The 21,181-nt window shown below is 39.8% G+C and overlaps 1 protein-coding gene across 6 annotated transcripts in view; it reads left to right on the top strand.

Moving 5' to 3' along the window:
* The first annotated feature begins 274 nt into the window (after positions 1-274).
* Positions 275-21,181, top strand: part of DET1 (light-mediated development protein 1 / deetiolated1 (DET1)) — a 33,813-nt gene continuing 12,906 nt past the window's right edge. For all 6 annotated transcript variants that reach the window (XR_016174524.1, XR_016174522.1, XR_016174523.1 and 3 more), the window contains exons 1-4: positions 275-553; positions 2,910-3,337; positions 3,451-3,679; positions 18,678-18,839. Coding sequence is in view for 1 of the 6 variants with exons in the window: in XM_089162289.1 (XP_089018415.1) it covers positions 422-553; positions 2,910-3,337; positions 3,451-3,679; positions 18,678-18,839 (951 nt within the window). In the remaining 5 variants the exon portion in view is untranslated. The remainder of the gene's footprint in view (positions 554-2,909; positions 3,338-3,450; positions 3,680-18,677; positions 18,840-21,181) is intronic.

Here is a 21,181-nt window from a genome sequence, read left to right as displayed (position 1 = left end):
GACTGACAATATTGCGTGTTGAGATCACTGTAATCTTCAATTAAGATGGAAATGTGAATCACTAAGATTGTATGACGAGGTGGTTGAGATCTTCAAAATTTTTTTTTGTCTATTGGAGGGTGATGGATATCCACAATCAATATTATTTATAACAAATATAGATAAGTAAAAACTAATCGTGATTAATAACGTTAGTAATAGGGCGTTAAATTAAATAAGTCCGGGAGTGACATTAATATTAACCGGTAGTTCTGGATGGGGCTGAAAATTTTTCCATTTAAAATAAAGCCCCAATTTTCAGAGGTTGGAAACGAATTTGGTGCAATGGACCTTGTACTCCACAGCAGGAACGACCACCTGTGTTGAGGACCATTGCTCATTTTTGTCCGAAACTTTATCCCAATCACAATCTCATTTTAAGATGACGAAACAGCTTGGAGAAGGAAGAAACAGTGGATTATCTGCGTCATTACTGAAGTTCAAGGGCAACAACCTGAACCTCACCTGCAGGATTTTCGATCGCCAATTTCGCACGCTCCGTCCCGGAACCAGAGTACGTGTCCTCTCTCCCTTTTTGAGGCTCATATGTAGGTAATGCATAGCCTCAGCCGTGTTTGATGGATAAACTGCCGGAATTCCCAAATGTTAATAGCTGCAGGTTTTAGTTGCTTTTGACAGTTCGGGGTTTGCTTGTTGATGCTCTCACCATCTTTAGTACATATATAATGAGAATTAAAGTAGTTATTGCTCGTCTCTGATATTCTTTCATCTGGGTCTTTGATAAACTCTGAAATATGCCTGTTTGGTGATGTCTTCTCCTGTATTACTGTCGTCTCAATGATGTTTCCAATATAAACGTTGTTCATGTTACATGCTGATATTTTGACTAGGCGATTCAAAAAATAGATGATGGTTTTAATAATTGGGGATAATGCCCTCCATTTCCATTTGTTGCTTATCGGCCGAAGCTGCAAGAAAGTGTTGAATATGATGCTTATAGCATCAAATTAAGTCCGCTTAGTCATTTAATATCAAAAGGGTGCTTAGAAGGGGACTGAGTGATGGGAATTCCAGGGCCATCTTAGAAGGCCCCCAAGGGCTGAAATAGGACTTAGGGTTGCTGCCCGGCACCCTACCACCCAACCCAGCCGCGCGGAGTATTTGGTGGCAACAGGGGCATTTGGTCATTTTGGGTAACCCCTTGTCGAGTCCAAGTTGGTCTTGTTAGATGCAGAATTTTATTAGGAGTCTAGCGCCATTTGCATTTTAACGTTATTGTTAAGTAAGAATTCTAGTCCAGTTAGGAGTTCTATTTAAAGTATGATTCCTTTAGTTGCTGTCCAAATTTTACTAGGAGTGCAGTCCTACTCCAATTGTGTGTGATTTAAATCATTCTAGGTTGAAATAAGCAAGAGCATGGTTGTCAAATCATCCGCCTAGGTGGCAAGACAGTTTTTCAGTTGTCTTGTTTTGAACCGCTTTGTTAACATGCAGTTTTTTTGCCGCTTTTTTCATCTAATTGTTACCACTTTGTTGCCTTGTGCACCTTATTGATGCCTGACGCCAAAATGATCGCCTTTTTGATATTTTGTACACAATAATATTTTTTCTTTTTCTTTTTAAAATCAAAATTAATTCTACAAAGCCGTATACGAACTTTATAGTTGGTCATTTCGGAGTCGGGAATCAATGAATCATTATATGGATAAGGCACTTAATTTGGCATCACACTAGCATAGAGGTAAGTAAACATGTAAAATTACTACTTTCATTTTCATACCTATAATTTGATATAATTTATAGTCATATGTTATGATGCTTGATGAGATGAACTTATGCTTGTGTTCTTTTTTGAATAATCTTTATGATTCTTGATTTTTTTTTAGATGGATGTGATTCTTGAATGTTTGTTTAGCTTTATAATAGAAATTTATCAGCTTAAAAGTAGTCGTATTGAAAAAATTTGACCCAATCGCTTTGGTTGCCTTATCTCCACTTTATTTATCTTACTTTAATTCTTTAGTAAACATCGTCCTTTGTATCACTTTATATATTTATGATTGATCTAAGATACCTATAATAATTCTTTTAAAAAATATCCCGTCAAGTTTCACTATCTAATTATTTGTCCTTAGCATAACCAAAGTTACACATCAAATATTCTGTCTTCATTCTACTTAGCTTAAAGCCTTTTTAGTCCAAGTGGATACCCATAACTCTAACCTAGTGTCAATCCATGCTTGTATCTCATCTATCATAATATCATTAGCAAAAAGCATACACCTAGGAACCTCATCTTGAATGTCTCTAGTTAAATTATCTTTTATAAATGCAAATAAATAAGGGCTTTACCTAATCCTTGATGTAACCCAGTTGTAATCAGGAAATTCGCTACCTTGGCCATCCACTATTCTTGCACTTTGTCACTGATCCATCATAAATATCTTTTACTATGTCTGCATGTTTACTTGAAACATTTCTCTTCTCTTGTAGTTGCTTGGTTAAGTCTCTTGGGACTCTGTTGTAGGTCTTTTCTAGGTCAATAAAGACCATATGAAGATCTTTCTTACAATCTGTAAACTTTTCCATTAAGTCTCCTAATTGGGTAGATAACTTTGTCACATTTCTTTCTTGTATAGAACCAAACTGGTTTTCTAACAATAATTTTTTATCTCAAATGGGCTTCAATTACGTTCTCCCATAATTTCATGCTATGGCTTTATTAGTTTTATGCCCTTAATAGCTATTTAGCTCTGAATATCACCATTATTTTTTTTTAAGTCGGTACCAGCATGCATCTCCTCCATTCGCTTGGCATTTTTCTTGTGTTTATAATCTTATTAAATAACATGCATATAGCAATGCTGCAGCAGGTCAATGCCAACCTAAGACAATTTTGATCTTGACAGGTTTATTCTGCTAGGCGGTTCTATGAAAATTTAGTCCCAGGTTGTACCATTCATGATGTTGAGTGTCCAGATCTTTCTTTTCGCAAATTCACCGATGATGGTCAGTACCTCGTAAGTTTTAGCAGGAATCATCAAGATCTGATTGTCTATAGGCCAACATGGTTGTCGTTTTCTTGTAAAGAAGAAGATTCTAATTCTTGTGATCTACCCTCAAAAGCAAAGAAATTTGAGAGCTTCTTCACTCAGTTATACAGTGTGTCACTTGCATCTGGCAATGAGCTTATCTGCAAAGACTTCTTTCTGTATGTGGAGAGTAATAAGTTTGGATTATTTGCAACTTCCACTGCACAAATTCATGATGCACCTGCTACTGGAGGAGCTATTCAGGGAATTCCATCTATAGAAAAAATAACTTTTCACCTTGTAAGGTTTGTTTCTGTAGACACGTTCCATCAGTAATTTCCAAATTTCCTTTTAATTATTTTTTAGTCCTCTTCATGATAAGGAGTTCTTTTTCCTGATATTCATTTTTAATAATTAGAATGGAAGACGGGGTTGTACTGGATGAGAAGGTATTCTGCAATGACTTTGTGAATTTTGCCCATAGCATGGGTGTTTACTTATATGATGATCTACTGGCTATCGTGTCCCTTCGGTATCAAACAGTGCATATTCTCCAAATTCGAGATTCTGGGAACTTTGTAGATGTGCGAGCTATTGGGACATTTTGCCGAGAAGATGATGAACTTTTTCTTAATTCCCATTCTCAGGCAAGTAAATCTCTTGGTAATACATTTTAATATCTTGATGGAGTGTGCTCAATCTCAAAATATATTGGTAGTTCTAAACTGCAAGGTCAATTCATTTGTTTTCCCTCTTCTTCCTGCCACTGTCCTTACTTATATCATGAATTTATGATCTCACTGCCTAGCTGTGGTACCGTTAATAAGTGAGTTTGTAATGTGAAAGTCAACTTTGAACTGGGGATACCAGTGGGAGATGGATTCTAGTAGGATCAATATGAAATGAAGAACATGATTGATTAATTGGAACTCTTTTTATATTTCCCTTTTCAATTGTTCTTTTTTGTTTATATAAGAATGAAGAAAATGAAAGGATAAGAAGAAGAGGAAAAGGGGATACACTCAGTTCTCTCAGCTTATCATCCTGTCATCTGTGGTTTCTCATCAGACTATCACTGTGTCTCAGGACATGAACCTTATTTTCTTCAGTCTTTGTCCTTTTTCTGCTCAGCCTCATACTTATATTTATAACAAACCCATAAAGCAACCCAATCCTATTCTAAGAAGAAACCGAAGAATCCGAAGAATCCTAAGAAAAGAAACTACTGATTCATGAAACCCAAAAATAAAAACTTAAGAAAATTAAAAGTTCTAAGCAACCAAAATTGAAGCTGTAATCTTAAAAATTGAATCTAGATCCTTGTAATACAAGAAGCTAAGTTGATCTTCAATCTACTAGAAGCTGTCCCATCCATCCTGGAGTGTTTTGCTGTTCAAGGCTTCTTGATCAACAACCCTGTTCATTGAATAGTTACTTTGTTTTTGAAGTGTGTTTTTGTCCTGTTCTTGATTCTTTGATCTTCTTCAGGTTGAGTGTTTGGCTCAGGCCAGGGGAAAACCTTTTTCTTTTTTGAACAGAAGAAAATCATAGATCTACCATAAGTGCATTGCATTGGGAGGAGCATCTTATGGCTTCCTGGGCCACATGAGGAAAATAATTTTTCAATACTTATACCCACTCAGTGTAAGAAACTCAGGATTGGTCTAGAATGCATGGTCGCTCATCCATCTTGTTCTCTTTCATTGTAGGGCACTTTGGGGGCTTTGCATCCTTTGTGAGAAGTACTTGTTTCTTGGGCAAACAAATAATTCAATTAAGAAACTTGTTCAAATTCAGATTCCTTTGATTAAGAACAGTGAGGGAGAACAAAGAAGACTGAAAAGAAGAGAAGAGAAAGGTGTGTTGCAAGCAAGAAGAGGAGCCTGTGATTTTTTCTCCAATCACAGGTCCCTGATATATATTAACTTTTAAAACATATAAAAGTTTTCACACTGCCCCTACTCAAGTGATGACAGAACTACAAGAAAAATAAAAACTGAAATAACCTAATCTAACACACAAGAGGCAATGGCAAATTGCCCTTGCAATTACCGCTAGAATTGGAAACCTAACTATCGTTGACTTCAATACTCCCCCTCAAGCTGGAGAATACAAGTTACCCATGCTCAGCTTGTTACGGTAGTGCAAAAACTAGGAGCAAACAGCCCCATAGTAAACATATCTGCCACAGCTATCAGAAGAGGACATAAAGGGAGTGACGGCTGACAATAAGCTTCTTCATTACAACGTCTCTAACAAAGTGTCAATCTACCTTTACATGTTTGGTGCGTTCATGGAATACCGGATTACTAGCAATGTAGGTAGCTACTTGGTTGTAATAGTACCTTAATAACCGTAAGGTAGATCAGCTCTCCAATCAGACTCCTATAGCAATGCACATCTTCTTGTAAGTCCCCATAATCAACTCCGAATTTTTGATGAGGGTCTAATGGAATCTCCACTGGCTTGGAAGTAAGCATTCCTATGTGAATTAGAAGATGTAAGATGTACTTCTGTTGAGATAGACTAACCCCTTTCTTGCGATGGATTAACTCTATCACAAGGCAATAGTGAAGATTCCCTAGGTCGTTGGTCTAAAAATGTGACTGTAGTTTGGTTTTTCACCTCTTCAATGTCAGCCCTATCGTTTCCAGAAATAATTGTTATCTACATACACAACCATAATAACAACCTTGTCCTTGTGATGGCATAAAAATACTGTGTGGTCAGATGAACAGTGATTCAACCCATAAGTAGTAGCTGTAGCACTGAATTTCGTAAACTAGGCTTTAGGAGACTGTTTGAGACTATAGATGGCTTTATGCAGCTTGCACACCTTGTGCTCCTTGAGCTAGATACCCTGGAGGTTGCTCCATGTAAACTTCTTCCCGAAGGTCTCTATCTAAAAAGGAATTCTTGATGTCAAGGTGTAGCAAGGGCTAATCAAAATTAATTGCAAGAGAAATGATTAGACGAGCTGAGTTCAGTCTAGCTACAGGGGAGAAGGTATCAAAATAATCAACACTATAGGTATGGGTAGCCTTTGGCAACCAAATGGGCCTTGAGCCTCTCAATGGAACCATTAGAGTGATACTTAAATAGTAAACACCCTACTACACTTAACCACATCGTACCAGGAGGTATATCAAGCAAACTCCACGTGTTCCTTGAGGTTAAAGCTTCCATTTCCACACCTGCAGCAGCCCTCAACTGGGGGATTTGGAGGGACATCTGGTTAGTGGAGACTAAGGCGACAACAACACAAGTGGGAAGGACCAACAACCATGTCATTCATCACACATGATAAAATGCCCAGGTTTTCTTGATAATTATCAAACCTAGGCACACATTAGTTACTTACAGATGGTTAAATAAATGGGCAGCTGTGATTGGTTGGGGTAATGAAGGGTAGAGATTCAATTGAGGTTCCTTGTAATACAAGACATCTTATATAGTTGTAAAGGGAAGGCAAATACGGTAATGAATTGAGAACCTTCTTCTTCCTTAAACCTCATTTGCTTTGTCTCGTTTCCTCTGAACCCCCTCCCTCACCTCTTTCTCCGATTGTGATCATGTCATTTGGTCTGACCTGCCGGATACCATGGCCGAGGGTACTCGAGCTCGAAAAAACGACGAGACTCTTTGCCAATTAACAATGGCCACCAACACACAAGCAGAACAGATCACTTCCCTGCAAGATGCTATTGCAGAGCAGCGGAGTACATTAGCAGAGTTTATGGTCAAATTAACGACCATGGATTCACAAAGGAGTGAATCGCCATCACATGATACGTGTGGAACATTGGGAACTTCGGTGCTGGTAGGATCTGCTACTTTGAATACGAGTGGAGCTATTCAAACTCACGTTGTTCGTTTGGATTTTCCCAGGTTTGATGGCCACGATCCTTCTGGTTGGATCTTTTGAGCATAACAGTTCTTCAAATATCATCTCACTCTGGATGATCAGCGATTGATGCTATCCTCATTTCACATGGAAGGTAAGGCGTTGTAGTGGTTTCAATGGATGAAACGATTCGAAATTAATTTTGAATTGGGCAACCCTTTACTCGAACCTTGGAGTTGCAATTTGGACCAACGGAGTTCGAAGATCCTCAGGCTTCTCTTGCCAAATTAACTCAGCAAACCACCGTCACAAAATACCAAGCTCAGTATGAGGCTTTGGCAAATCAGGTGGGAGGGCTTCCAACTTCCTTTCTAGTAAGTAATTTTGTTTTGGGACTACAAGCAGAACTCCGAAATGAAGTAAAGGCATTCAGGCGAGCAGATATGATACAGGCAGTGGCGTTCGCAAGGCTTCATGAACATAAAATGGTGGAACAGAAACGACCCTTCGTTTGTGCCGTTCCTCTTAATTCTTGACCACTTGCATTTAGTGCTGCTTCAAATGGTGGAATTAAACCAACCCCTCTTCCCTATACTAATCAGACTTTACCAATAAGGAGACTCATAGTGGTTGAACTACAACAACGACAAGAGCGAGGGCTATGTTTTAATTGTGAAGAGCAATTTGTGCTAGGACACAGGTGTAAGAATCGTCAATTATTATTGCTGGAATTTGAAGATGAAGAAGGAGCCATTGGAGAAAACTTATCCTTTGTAATGGAGGAAGAATTGACATCAATGGCAGAGACTTCACCCACTGGCCTTTCGTATTATTCCCTTGCCGGCAAGGTTTAAAGTATTGGTATCGAGTATCGTATCGGTTAGGTGATTTTAAGAGACATATCGTCCTGTATCGAGTATTGTATCGCTCTGTCTAATGTATTTTAGTGTAATACAATGGAGAGACGTATCAAGATGTATAGTATCGGTTGAGTCAAATATGGATATGTATTAGCTAGTATCGTATGGTATCGTGGGATACTTTAAAACTTGCTTGCTGGAGTTACTTCCTCGACGACAATTCGATTTACCAGCATTGTTGCTGGACGGTGTTCACAAATTTTATTAGATGGGTACTAAACTTCCTACAGAGCCACATCATGAAGCAGTTGAATCTAATGGTGGAGCCACCTTCAAGTGTGAAGGTAATGGTGGGAGATGGCAACAAACTTACTTGTGAAGGGCTGGTACGTAATTCGCCTATTACTATTCAGGATTATTCCACATATATTGATGTTTTCATCCTTCCTTTGTGTGGGGCCGACTTAGTATTGGATGTGCAATGGTTAGAGTCCTTGGGCCCAATATTTTTTGATTACAAAAAGAAGACGGTCCAGTTTGTACATGGGCCTAGCACAATTCTATTATTGGGTGATGGGCCACGATAACCAGAATTACTTATGTACCAGGGTTTTAACTTTTAAAAGGTTACTTGCAAGTGGGATTGGCTCACCCTACATAGGCTTGAACTAATGCAGACGGAGAGCATGGAGGCCCAACCTATGAATTTTGATGTAGCCCAATTATTAACTGAGTTTAGTTCAAATTTTCAAGAGCCAGTGGGCAATCCACCGCCATGAGCTCAAGACCATGCAATTCATTTGTTACCTGATATGGGCCTAGTAAATTTAAGACCTTGCAGATATCCATATTTAAAAAAAAATGAAATTGAAAGGCAAGTTGCAGACATGCTTACCTTTGGAATCAATCATACACCTCACTTGGAGTCCCTTTTCTTCACTAGTCTCATTGGTCAAGAAAAGAGATGGGACATGGCATTTTTGTGTTGATTATAGAGCTCTAAATGCAGTTATTGTTAAAGATAGGTTTCCTATTCCAAGTGTGGTATCTTCACAAGGCTTGGAAGTGGATAAATCAAAGGTGGAAGCAGTGAATGTCATGGCCCAAGCCCATTACCTTGAAAAGGGCTACGTGGGTTCCTTGGGCTCACAAGTTATTATAGACGATTTATCCCTAATTACGCTCATATGGCAGCCCCACTCACCAATTTGTTAAAAAAAGGGGCTTTTAGTTGGACATCTGAAGCTCAAGTTGCCTTTGATAGCCTCAAGCACCGACTCACTAACACCCCAATGTTGGCTTTTCCCAATTTCAACGAGCCGTTTACTATCGAGACAGACGCATCGAGGTTAGGGGTGGGGGTAGTCTTATGTGTATTTCGGCAAGAAGCTTTCCACTAAACTCCAATCTGAATCCACATATGTGAGGGAGATGTATGCTATTACCCAAGCAGTAGGACGTTGGCACTTGTCACTAGTATTTGTTGGGGCTAAAATTCTGTATACTCACCGACCAATGTAGCTTGAGGGAATTAACAGCCTAGGTGATTCAAACACCTGAACGAACAAAGTGGCATGAAACTTTTGGGCTATGTCTTTGAGATTTGTTACCAACCGGGGCATGAAAACGGAGTTTCTGATGCTTTGTCAAGACCCCATGTGCCTACTACATTACACTTGGCCCAACTGGTTACATCTAGCCCATTCGATTCAAGCAACCCAAGTCAACTCACCTTGCTGAACCTGGTACTCTTATCTTAACCGGTTTGGGACTTCTACCTAAACTATGACAAGCCACTGAGGTCTCACTTGAGTTGCAATGCATTCACTCGGCTTTACTCGCCAAGGACGCCTTTGCCGGCTGGGTATAGTACATCTAATGGACTTCTATTATTTGAGAATCACCTAGTAATTCCAATGTCCATGAGAGGAAAATTCTTGTAAGAATTTCATTCTTCACCTCAAGGAGGGCATGTGGGTTATCTACGAACTTACAAGCGCATATCAGCAAATTTATATTGGCAAGGGATGCGGGCTGATGAAAAAAAAATTGTGGCCGTGTGCTCTGTGTCAACAGGTAAAGCCTACTCATACCAAACTTGTGGGATTATTACAACCATTACTAGTGCCTAACTTGGTCTGGAAGGACCGCACTATGGATTTCATTAGATGCTTACCACTTAGCTCCGACAAATCCACAATCATGGTCGTGGTGGATTGCCTGAGTAAATATGCTCATTTTGTGGCTTTACCACCAAATTGCTCCAGTCATTGTGTTGCCGCATCATTCCTCACTGAGATTGTTCACCTACATGGGTTGCCATGCTCAATTATCAGTGACCGTGACCCATCTTCATGAGCTCCTTCTAGAAGAACTCCACTGCCTCCAAGGAACTCAACTCGCCATGAGTACTGCCTATCACCCTCAAATAGACAGCCAAACTGAGGTTTTAAATCGGTGTCTCGAGACTATCCTTCGCAGCTATGTTGATGAGGTTCCAAGCAATTCGATTAAATACCTGCCGTGGGCTGAGTATTGGTATAATACAACATTCCACTCCTCCACTGGGACTATACCATTCCATATTTTATATGGCCGACCACCACCGATGATTCTTCGCTACTTGCTAGGTACATTTGCTAATGCCGCCGTTGATCAGGATCTGCAGGAGAGGGATACAACTCTTACCCTCCTCAAACGAAATTTGCAGCTGTGCCCAATCTCGCATGAAATCCCAGGCTGATAATCATCGTAGCGATTGGGAGTAACAAGTCAACGTTTGGGTCTAGGTAAAAATTCAACCATATTGACTGACTTCCTTGGCTAAAAGGTTGCATCCCAAACTGTCAGAAAGGGTTTTGGGCCCATAGAAGATCCTGGAGGCTGGAACGCGTGGGAAATTTAGCATACCGTCTCGCTCTTCTGCCAGGGACACAGATCCACAACGTCTTTCACATCTCTCTGCTAAAACCATAAGTGGGTTCGACTCCAGCTGCTTCTTCAAACCCATTTCCACTAATTCTGCCAGCAAGTCTGTCGCCCCTAGTCATATAAAACAGTGTACCGGCCATCGCTAGAATGAGAAATTCCTCCAAGTTCTTGTGCAGTGGGAGGGCCTTCCACCGTAGGATGCTACTTGGGAGGATTTTCAGGTCTTGCGCCACCAGTTTCCCCATATGAACCTTGAGGACAAGGTTCTTTCCCCAAGTGATGATAATGTTATGAACCTGGATCTGGTTAGTGGAGACTCAGGCGACAGCAACACAAGTGGGAAGGACCAACAACCTTGTCGCTCATCTCGCGTGATTAAAATGCCCAGGTTTTCTTGATAATTAGATAATTATTAGACCTAGGTGCACATTAGTTACTTATAGATGGTTAAGTAAATGGATGGCTGTGATTGGTTGGGTAATGAAAGGTAGAGATTCAATTGAGGTTCCTTGTAATACAAGACATCCTATATAGTTGTAAAGGGAAGGGAAATACGGTAATGAATTGAAAACCTTCTTCTTCCTAAAACTTCGTTTGCTTTGACCCCTTTCCTCTGAACTCCCTCCCTCACCTCTTTCTCCGATTGTGATCATGTCAGACACAGAGTGATGAGAGGGGAGAGTAAAGGTGGAAAGGTACATAGCAAGATTGGTCACTCATGATGGAAGATTAGATAAGGAAATAAGACAGTCAATGGGATAAGAAACTATAGAACAAAATGTTTAAGAATGTTTACCTTTACGAAGAGCCACATGTAACTCATCTGGAGGCAAAGAGGCAGGAGTTTCATCTGAGGAAGACAATGGGGCTGGGGTGGTGGAGGGACTGTAGTTCCTGGATTTGTAGTGTCCGTTGCATGTTGCCGTTGATACTCTTGCAAAGGAGGGGATGCTGGAATAGGTCTTAAAGAGTTGGTTTTTTTTTTTTTGGGGGGGGGGGTGGTTGGGGGTGTGAAACAGGTCATCTGGAGGTTTGCCAGAGCGAAGGAAGTAGGTTGTGTCCTCAAAGAAGGTGACATTAGCTCTGACAAAGTGTTTTCGGGTTGGAGGATTATAACACCAGTATCCTTTTTGTGTGGAGGAATAGCCTGGGAAATGTACTTGGTGGACAGGTAAAAGTTTGTCCATAACAAGATGTAGATTATTGAGGAAACAAACACACCCAAAATTCCTTAGGTGTAGAGGAAATGGGGAGATAAGGTGGGAAAGGTCATAGAAAATGGTGATTTGTTAGAAAGTACTGTAGATGGCATATTGGCACCCTATAATAAAGTAACATGCACTCAGAACACCATCACAGCAATACTGTTTGGGAACTTGCATATAAAACATGAGGGGCCACATTAACTCAAGGAGGTGATGGTTCTTTCGTTCAGCAACACCATTTTGCTGAGGGTTATAAGTACAGGTTGTTTTTGAATTATTTCTTTAGCATCACGAAAGCTAGAAATATCACTTTGAACATATTCCAAGGTCTTTATCAGAATGAGAAATTTTATTAGGCACAGGAAATTGGGTTTTTATTTCACTCAGAAAGTTACAAAAAGTAGGCAAGAAGTCTGTTCTATCTTTTAATAAGTACAAGCAAGTGAGATGAGAATGATTGTCAAGTAATAAAATATTGAAAACCATGCCTACTACATACACGACAGGGACCTTAAATATTTGGATGAACAAAAACAAACAAAGACAAACTCTGAGTAACAGAGGGAGTGGGTTAGGAAAGTTTGTGGTGTTTTCCTAAGTTCCTAACTCCAATGCCTCACAATCAAGTTTGGATGATGACTTAGATGAAGGAAATGACAACAGTAAATGAAGAATAGATAAATGGCCTAACCTGCCACTTAAAAGGTGAGATAGCTCTAGTAGAAACAGCAGCAACAGAGTATGTGGGAGCAGCATAGTCCAGGTAGTACAGTCCATCCTTTTCACTCCCTCCAACAATCATCCTCATCATGTGAAGGTCCTGGAAAGCACAAGATGTAGTTGTAAAAGTCACAGAGCAGTTTAGTATTTTAAGTCTGCTGACTAACAGGTAACAGATTAAAAGGAAATTGATCAACATTTAAAACTAAAGATAGGGTAAGAGGAGTAGGAGATACTTTACCGGTTCCCAAAATCGGAGTGGGAGAACCATTGACAATAATAACAGTGGAAGGGTTTTAGATGTAGAAAATGACGTAAACAAAGATGACTTACTTGTCATATGAGCTGAAGCCCCAGAATGAATAATCAAAGGAGAAGATGTGGAAGTTAAGAGGGTAGGAGTACCTGCATAGGATGGAGTTGCAATGGAGTGGAAGGTCCATGTGTTAGAAGTGGATGCTTCAATATTTGTATACGAAGCATGAGTCAACTAACATCATCACATAAACTTTTGGAAGAATCTCTTGATGCAGAAGTGGTTGTAGTATTGCTGTGAACTGGATCCAAGACCACCCAAAGAGGGCCCGGGGGGGGGGGTTACTAGTACCCTACAGGTCTACCAGCAACCCAAGTGATTTGGCCAGTATAGGGGTATTTGGTTAATTTTACAGTATTTTAATTGAGTCAATTCAGGGTTTCGTTGGGTTCAGTATGTTTCTGGGACCTTAGATCTATTTTTATTTTAAATTTGAGTCATTATTTGTTAAGTTACTGAAGAGTCCTAGTTGGGCCAGGATTCCCGAGTTGTAAGGGAGTCCCCCAGCTGTAGTCTACTTCTTGCAAGGATTCCGTATCTCTTAATTTTAAAATTGGATCCATCTAGAGTGAGATATAAAAGAGTCCTTGTGTGAGTGTGAGTCATTCATCCAGGTAGGAGTCTTAGTTTGATTTGTCTTCTAAAATAGAGTCCTGGTGCGAGTTCCTTCTAAAGGTTTTAAATAAGCCTCTCTTTTATGTGACGATTTTACAGATTATGATTAATGAAATAAAGCTGACTTGAAGGACCAAGTGTTAGAGGTCGTAGGTTCCCATGGAGGGAACTTGTGGCAGCCATTAGATGAATTTCTGCAGAATTTTTGGAATTCCAGCTTCCTTCTTCCTCTCCAAGTATAAGACCCCCCCACCCCTAGCCTACCCTTCCTTATTCTTCTTCTCTCATCTGCAGGCACTGCCTCATCCCCCTAATCCTAATTCTGCCATTAAAGCCCCCCTTCCCCCCCCCCCCCCCCCCAACCCCAGCACAATGCATCCCTTCCCCTTCCCTAACCCTGTGGCAGCCCTTTAACCCCTCCCCAGCCCCAAATCTCCAACCCCCTCCCAGCCAGCCCTAGGATAAAATCCCCAGCCTTTCCTCCTCTGTTTTCTTTCTTTGTCTTCTTTCTCTAAGCTTGAAGCACTTCTGGAATTTCCAGAAGTTATAAATCAGAATTGCAGCAGCATTCTAAACCTAAGACTTCCCTTGACCTAGACCCATTCCCTTTAGGATTTAGACACCCCTCCCTATCCTGTACGTTTGACCTTAAGTGACAGACCCTTTCTTCCCCTCTAATCCCTTGACAATTCTGCAATTCATCTTCTTCCTTAGAAACCCTAAAACTTCAAAACCCTAAATCTCCTTAACCATTAATCCGAACTCTAAGCTCTTCTAGAATCAATTTCCTTTGACCCTAAGAGATACTTGACCTTGATCGTAACCCTAGCTCAAACCGTACATTCTTGAGAAACCCTAATTTTCAAACCTACATTCAACAATTCAATTCTGAAATTAAAATTACAGCAAGGTTTCAGACTAAGCACTCTAAACCCTAGCCGAACCCTACCCCATTTGCAACCCTAGAACCCTCTTTCTAGCCCTAATTCCATGACTATAGGGTATTACAAACCCTAGATGACTACTAATTCACTTCAAGAAGATTCTGAGGGTGGACCTAGACATAGGGTTTGCATCAGCCTATTGAACCCCTAGATCCTGGTTCACATCAAGTATCAAAAGGATGGACTATGTAAGTACTACCATCAGACATTGATGATTTGCTAGTTGATGTGCCCATTCAGGTTTCCCATGTTTTGCCCAACAAGCTTCCACCATATGACCAGACTTGTCACAAAAGGTACACTGCCATGAAGCTTGATCAATTTTGCTGTCCACCACAGCCGGTAGGAAAATGACCTCACTCTGAACCATGACCACTGGAGGTGGTAAAAGCTGAAGTACTGCCTTCATAGGTATTTGATTGAGTAGAGTCCCCTGACGAAACAACACGCCGAAGGCGAGAAAGAATATCACTCAAGATTAGGAAAATTTTAATCAGCTAACAGGTGTCCTTTTATATGCTTGTGTTTAGGGTCTAGTCTAGCAAGGAATTTGGAAACAAAGAATTCATTGTGCTGATTCTTAAGTTTCTCAATATCAGTGGTGATTGGCTGAAAAACATTCAGTCTTCCACCTTTCGCCAAAATATATACCCGAACAGCTGTGGCCCATAAAAGAGAATTGGAACTACCTTTTATCTCAATTGATGTGATTTGAATATGAAGTTGTTCAGATGAGAGTGAAGCGGTACTTGGTTCTATAGGTGCAGCAGATACATCAGTCGCCATTATAGTAAGATATAGGAACCAAATATGATGCACAGAAATTCAAAAATCTACTCCTAATACGGCTGTAGCAGGAATCTCAAGATAGTAGAGACAAAACAGAGTAAATCTTCTATTTACTAGAAGAATAGGAAGCTGCTTTCAATTCTGGTAAATAGGACAACATTCTAAGCTGCTTTCAATTCAAATGAAGAATGCAAAAGAAGATACTGATGTCTAAGCCTACTTTCTTAGCAATATGTGGATCCAACTTTGGTGAAGGATCATATTAGAAGATTTGCTTTTTTTAGTTTTTAATTTTAAAGTGTTGTGGTGTGGGTGGTTTCTGACCTGGACCGGTTTTCCTTGTGTACTGCACCTGGATACATTAGAATGTCCTTGTTCATTATGCATGATGCACATTCTAGTTTGCTAGCCTCTATTATCCATATTTTTCTGTGGTCTTTGATTATAAGTAAAGAAGGGCTATGATTAACTAGACAAAGTCATCACTCATGATTTTCCGCGTGTGTCAGAGTGGGAATCCACTTAGGGATTCAAACTGTAGTGGTTCTCATCTTGAAACCCAAGTTTCTCTTTCTCTTTCTTCTTCCTTTCTTAGTTTTTGTGCCACCCTTGCACTCTCCTTCTGCCTTCCCTTTGCTGCTAACAATCGTCTCCCTTACCTTATGTACCACTTTTTTGCCATCTTTCCAGCTCTACCACCCACACCACCTTCAAGCACCATCAGTCCTCTCCCTTCGGATTATAACCTTAGTGGTGAGATTCCCGTCCCCCCTCCAACCAAGGGTATTTTTGATCTTTTTCATGATCTGATCCGTTTTCATTCCTAGGCAGGTGATGTTATTTGATGGATCCATATTTGGTTGATGTACCTGTGATTTTTTATCTCTTTGATTAGTAACCATGAGTAATTCTGTGACCTCTTCCAAGTGTCACCTCTACTAGGAAGGAAGGAAGAGATTTTGTGGTTCTTTTAGCAGTACTGTTGAGTCTGAACCTACTACTTTTAACTGTAGTGAAAAATGGAAGAAGGGTTGAGAAGATAGAGAAGAAGTTTGAGAAGATAGAGAAGAAGAAGGTTTCAGTAGAGGAAGAAGGTTGAGAAGATAGAGAAGAAGTTTTAGAAGATAGAGAAGGAAAAGGAAAAGGAGAAGAAGAAGAATGTTGATTGTTGGGATGTTATCTCCTCTAACAAGGAAAGGTTTTACTTTCATCTCTGCTGGGAGGCTTAAGTTGTAAAGGAATTTTATTATACAAGGTAACTAGACAATGACCTAGTTCTTAGTACCCTTATTACAAACTCTAGTACTTCCCCCACCAGCTGGAGAATAGATGTCATGCATTGCCGTATAGGGTACCAAATTGGAGGGAAGCCCTTTGGTGAATATGTTTGCCAGTTGATCACCAGTATTCATGAACGGGATGCAAATGCAGGCTGTGCTGCCTGAGTCTATCTTCTTCTTGATGAAATGTTGGTCTACCTCGATGTGCTTTTTTATCTGTCATGTTTCACGTGGTTGTAACTAATGGTTATAGCTGTTTTGTTATCACAGAGAGAGCTGTATAGGACCTTCAGTGTGAAACCTAAACTCTTGACAAATTGTCTCAGCCATAGGAGTTCATGCACCTCATATGTAGCCCTAAATTTTGTATGAACAGTGGATCTGGCTACAGCAAGCTGTTTTTTTGCTTCTCCATGTGGCTAAGTTATTTTCTGCCAATGTGCAATAACTAGGTCTAGACCCTTTTCCTGAGATGGGTCAGTTAGCATCTTTGAAGCCTTTTATTTTCGAGTGGTTGTGCTTGGAATACAGTAGTCCTTTCCTTGAAGAGCACCTCAAGTTTCAAAGAATGTGATATACCATACAACATCCATGTATCAACTCTTGGGAGCTGGCATAAATGAGCACACCACTTCCATTGCATTGGGAATATTTAGGTTAGTCATAGATATACAAATGAGCTTTCCCACCAGCCTCTGGTTCTGCCTTGCATAAATAAGACAGGGACTGCAGTATTTTCTGAGTTAGTGATTATGCTCAGTAGGATAATTTGTTGGTTTGGAGCCTAACATCATGCTTGTCTCTGTCAACAAATCAAGGACAAACTTCCTTTAACGTATGTTGATTCCTCTCTTTGACCTTGATACTTCAAGGGACCCAAATCTTTGATTTTAAAATTGTTGAGCCATGTAGGTCTTCAGCCTAGCTATCTGGGTTTTGTTTTCTCTAGTTATTACAATGTCATCAACATAGACAATAAGAGCTATTATGGTACTGTTACCGAACCACTAATAAGAGAGGACAGACACATTTCAGCTGAAGGAAGTATGAAGCTTGGTGGAGTTAGTATGCACACTTCCTGTTCCAAGTCATCAGGGAGGAAAGCATCCTTCATGTCTAACTGATACTACTGTCCATCTTTATTTTTGCCAATGGTAAGAGGACTCTTATAGAGTTGTGCTTAGCTACGAGAGCAAATGTCTCTTGATAGTCAATCCCTTATACTTTAACATAACCCTTGGAGTTCTATACCATCATGCTGCCCAGAGGAGAAAACAAAGAACTTGCCATAGCAACATTGGATATCCATGAAATTTGGGCTCCCCAATGAAAGACATGGGTTATCCCTTGAAATTTGCTAAAAATTGAAAACAGAACAATTTGTGTGCATTGTGGATGGGGATTTCATGCATCAATGGTAACATCTCGGTAATTAATAATCGGAAACTAGATCTTACCACTACGATCCCTCCCCACTTCTCTAAACTTTAACCGTTTCAAAAATTTATTCTTGCAGGCAATAAGCTCACAAGTACCATTATGGTAGAGCTGACAACTCTGCCTAGTCTCAATGCACTTGATGTATCAAACAATCAGCATTACGGCAAAGTCTCAAACTTTAGAAGCAATATTGATGTGCACACAGATGGTGACCCAAACATTAGTAAGGACAAACCGTCTCCCCCCTCAGGGACTGAAAACCAGCCAAAATATGGCCAAAACCAGGGACTGAGATTTCCATGGAAAATTCCCTGCTTTCGGCTCATCTCATCGAAATTTTGGCCATATCTTGGTTTCAAGGGTGGTTGACGGCCTTGAAACCGAGATTTTGAACGTTAGATATAACATATAAGTGTATTTCTTGAAAAATAAGATTTAAAACATGTATCAATGGAAACTCAGGTAGTGTCAGGAATGTTTCTCATCACCTTGGACAAAGGAGGAGCCTGGATGCTGTAGGACACCTACACCTTGATAATTATGCTTCTTTGACTTCTTGTGGAGAAGAATTTTGACAATATTTTAACAATGTGCTAGAGTATTTTTAGTGCCTATGTAATTAGTTTAGCTAGTGAGAACCTTGTTAATGTGTTAATGTTGGCTTTCTGCTGACTGTTTGACTTTTACATGTTGCGTTTCAGTACATGATGATGTTGGACCGTGAATTGCCTGCAAATCAAATAGAAAATGGTACTCAACATCAGCAGCATATACCAACAACTTTCTTTGTGAGTGGCATCAAGCAGCGGTTGCTTTCATTTATTTTCCGTGGAATATGGAATGAGGAAAAGGATCATACAATGGTGGGTTTGCGAATTCTCTAATTCTTGGTGCAAGCTAAACATTTGTCTTAATGTGCTGGGATATGTGAAAGAAGAATTGGTTCTTCTCAAATCCCCTTTCCTTCCAGTTCTCTCTTTGACTCTAGTGTAAGTTGTACATTATGTGTGCTGATGGATATGCATTGAAATACTTAAAAAATGACAGATAAAAAATGATCCATGTAGGTCATATCAGTTACTTGTTTTAGTTTTATGTAGCTACAAGTAATGGATGATAACATGATAAATTACTTGTTTTAGTTTTTACGTAGCTACAAGTAATGGATGATAGCATGATAAATACCAAGGCAGATGTGCTCAGTTTTGACTGATCAATTCATATTCCATATGAAATTTTCAACATTAGATACAATGCAGTCTGCCTGCTGCTGGAGTGCTTTCATGGACTGAAACACTCATAAATATCCAAAGAAGAAAGAACATGATCCTATTTCAGAGAACCCTCTAGAATCGAAGTCCAAGGGTTAATGCCTGAAATTATCAGTTCCTGGAAATGGAATAAAACTGACATGGAATATGTAGGATAAGATGGTAGCATATTTGGAGATTAATCCAAGTTCAGTAAGGCAGATCAGCAATATCACATAATTGATTAATGATATGGCATCGAATTGAGAGATTGAAACAAATTAAGAAACTTAGCTGTTCAATTTGCTTCCCTTTAAAAAAGGGCAACTTTTTTGTCCAAAATGATGGGGATGAGCCTGCTCAATTTGACTCAAATTTCCTATGGACCTCATGATTTCTTAGTAATTTATTAAAATGAATTGCACACTCTAAGTTTGAGTACACCTTGGTTCTTCTATATCCCTTAGTATCCACCGTAAGACACCTCTTCTTTCTCTTTCAAGCTTTAACCACGAGTGACTTGGTAGGATCGGCACTGGCAACCAAAGCAAAGAGAGATTTCTTATTATGGTCTTCACCTACAACTCCAAGGCAGCTCCATCTGATCTTGGATTCATCTGTTTTGAGAGCAATCCAACCAAAAAGACGTGGTTCTCAATTTACTTATTTGATACAGGAAGGAAAGAACAAAAGGTTTTAAAGCCCTTTTCCACGCACTGTCCACCGATTTATCAGTGCCATGTAGAAATTTCAATCTCGGATCATTCTTTATATTTCTAGTGATCTGATTTGGCTGGACAGCTTTGTTCTGGAAAAGTCTATAGTTTCTTTCACTCCATATGTGATAAGTAGAAGAGCTAAAAGAGAGTTTAAAATAGTTGAGCCATGAGAGTCACCTTTGTATGGAAAATCATCCATTCTACCTCCTCATGCAAGGTGGCGGGCCATGAACTTAGACAAATCTTTGATGTCCCCAATGTGAGGTTTTAAATCTCCTGGGAGAATGCACACTGAAAGAACAAGTTGTTTTCAGAGTCACTATTGTCTGAGTATTGGAAACACTTCGATTGCAAGGTGGCACCCCACCTAATTAGTGTAGATGAAGTAGTCAAGCCATGGCGAAGAGCAACCCAAGCTATGAAACTGAAATGTGGAATAGCATTCTTGAACCAGATTAATCTACTCCAGGAGCATCATAATTTCCTCCCAAGCAGTGTGAGGTAAACCTTCCTGATGAAGTTGCTGTTCATATGAATTTATCTTCAGCAAATGGATGGAGACATTTAACTCCCTCTATGTCATCCCTCATGTCTTTGGGCAGAGACTAGAGAGTCCTGATTATTGTTTACCCATTTTCCCTTATTGAAAAGAGTTTGATCTTGTTGATCTCTTTGGTGACAGCTAGTTGGTATAATGGTAGCTCCAGTCATGATATATAAAGAAGGATATCTCAGTTAGGGGTCCAACCAAATAGAAGTATTTTGACAGATCCAATGAGATATCTAATGTTGGGCCTACAAGAGGTCTAAGACTCAAGATTGATTTTAGACAAGGAGAGCAAGAGGCTGGTGGTTGGGAGACCATATAGAATAATTTTTTACATATCAGGAGCAAGGATCAGGATCTCACTTTTGAGGCTGGTTCTAACCTGTCAGAATTCGAGATATGGCAGAGATGTGTTGTCTGTCGAAAAAATGATGATACCAGGGATTTTGGGTTAAAACTTGATATGTTGTGGGCTGTTCAAAACCTTTGAAACTGGTTGAGAGTTCCAAAACTTGTCGAAACTTGCTGAAGCTATTGAAATTGGTTTGGTTGAAACTAGTCACAACTTGGCATTATTAGTCTAAACTTCTGAAAATTTTTAAATATTGTCGCAACTTGTTGGAACCTGGGACTTTTAAAACAAACCCTTAGTTCATCTCAGTTTTGTGGAAAAAGAGATTTAACTGAAA

This window comes from Hakea prostrata, chromosome 7, assembly GCF_041222555.1.
Source record: "Hakea prostrata isolate BN-2017 chromosome 7, UWA_Hpros_2, whole genome shotgun sequence".
NCBI classification, from domain to species: domain Eukaryota; kingdom Viridiplantae; phylum Streptophyta; class Magnoliopsida; order Proteales; family Proteaceae; genus Hakea; species Hakea prostrata.
This window is presented reverse-complemented; position numbering and strand designations above follow the sequence as displayed.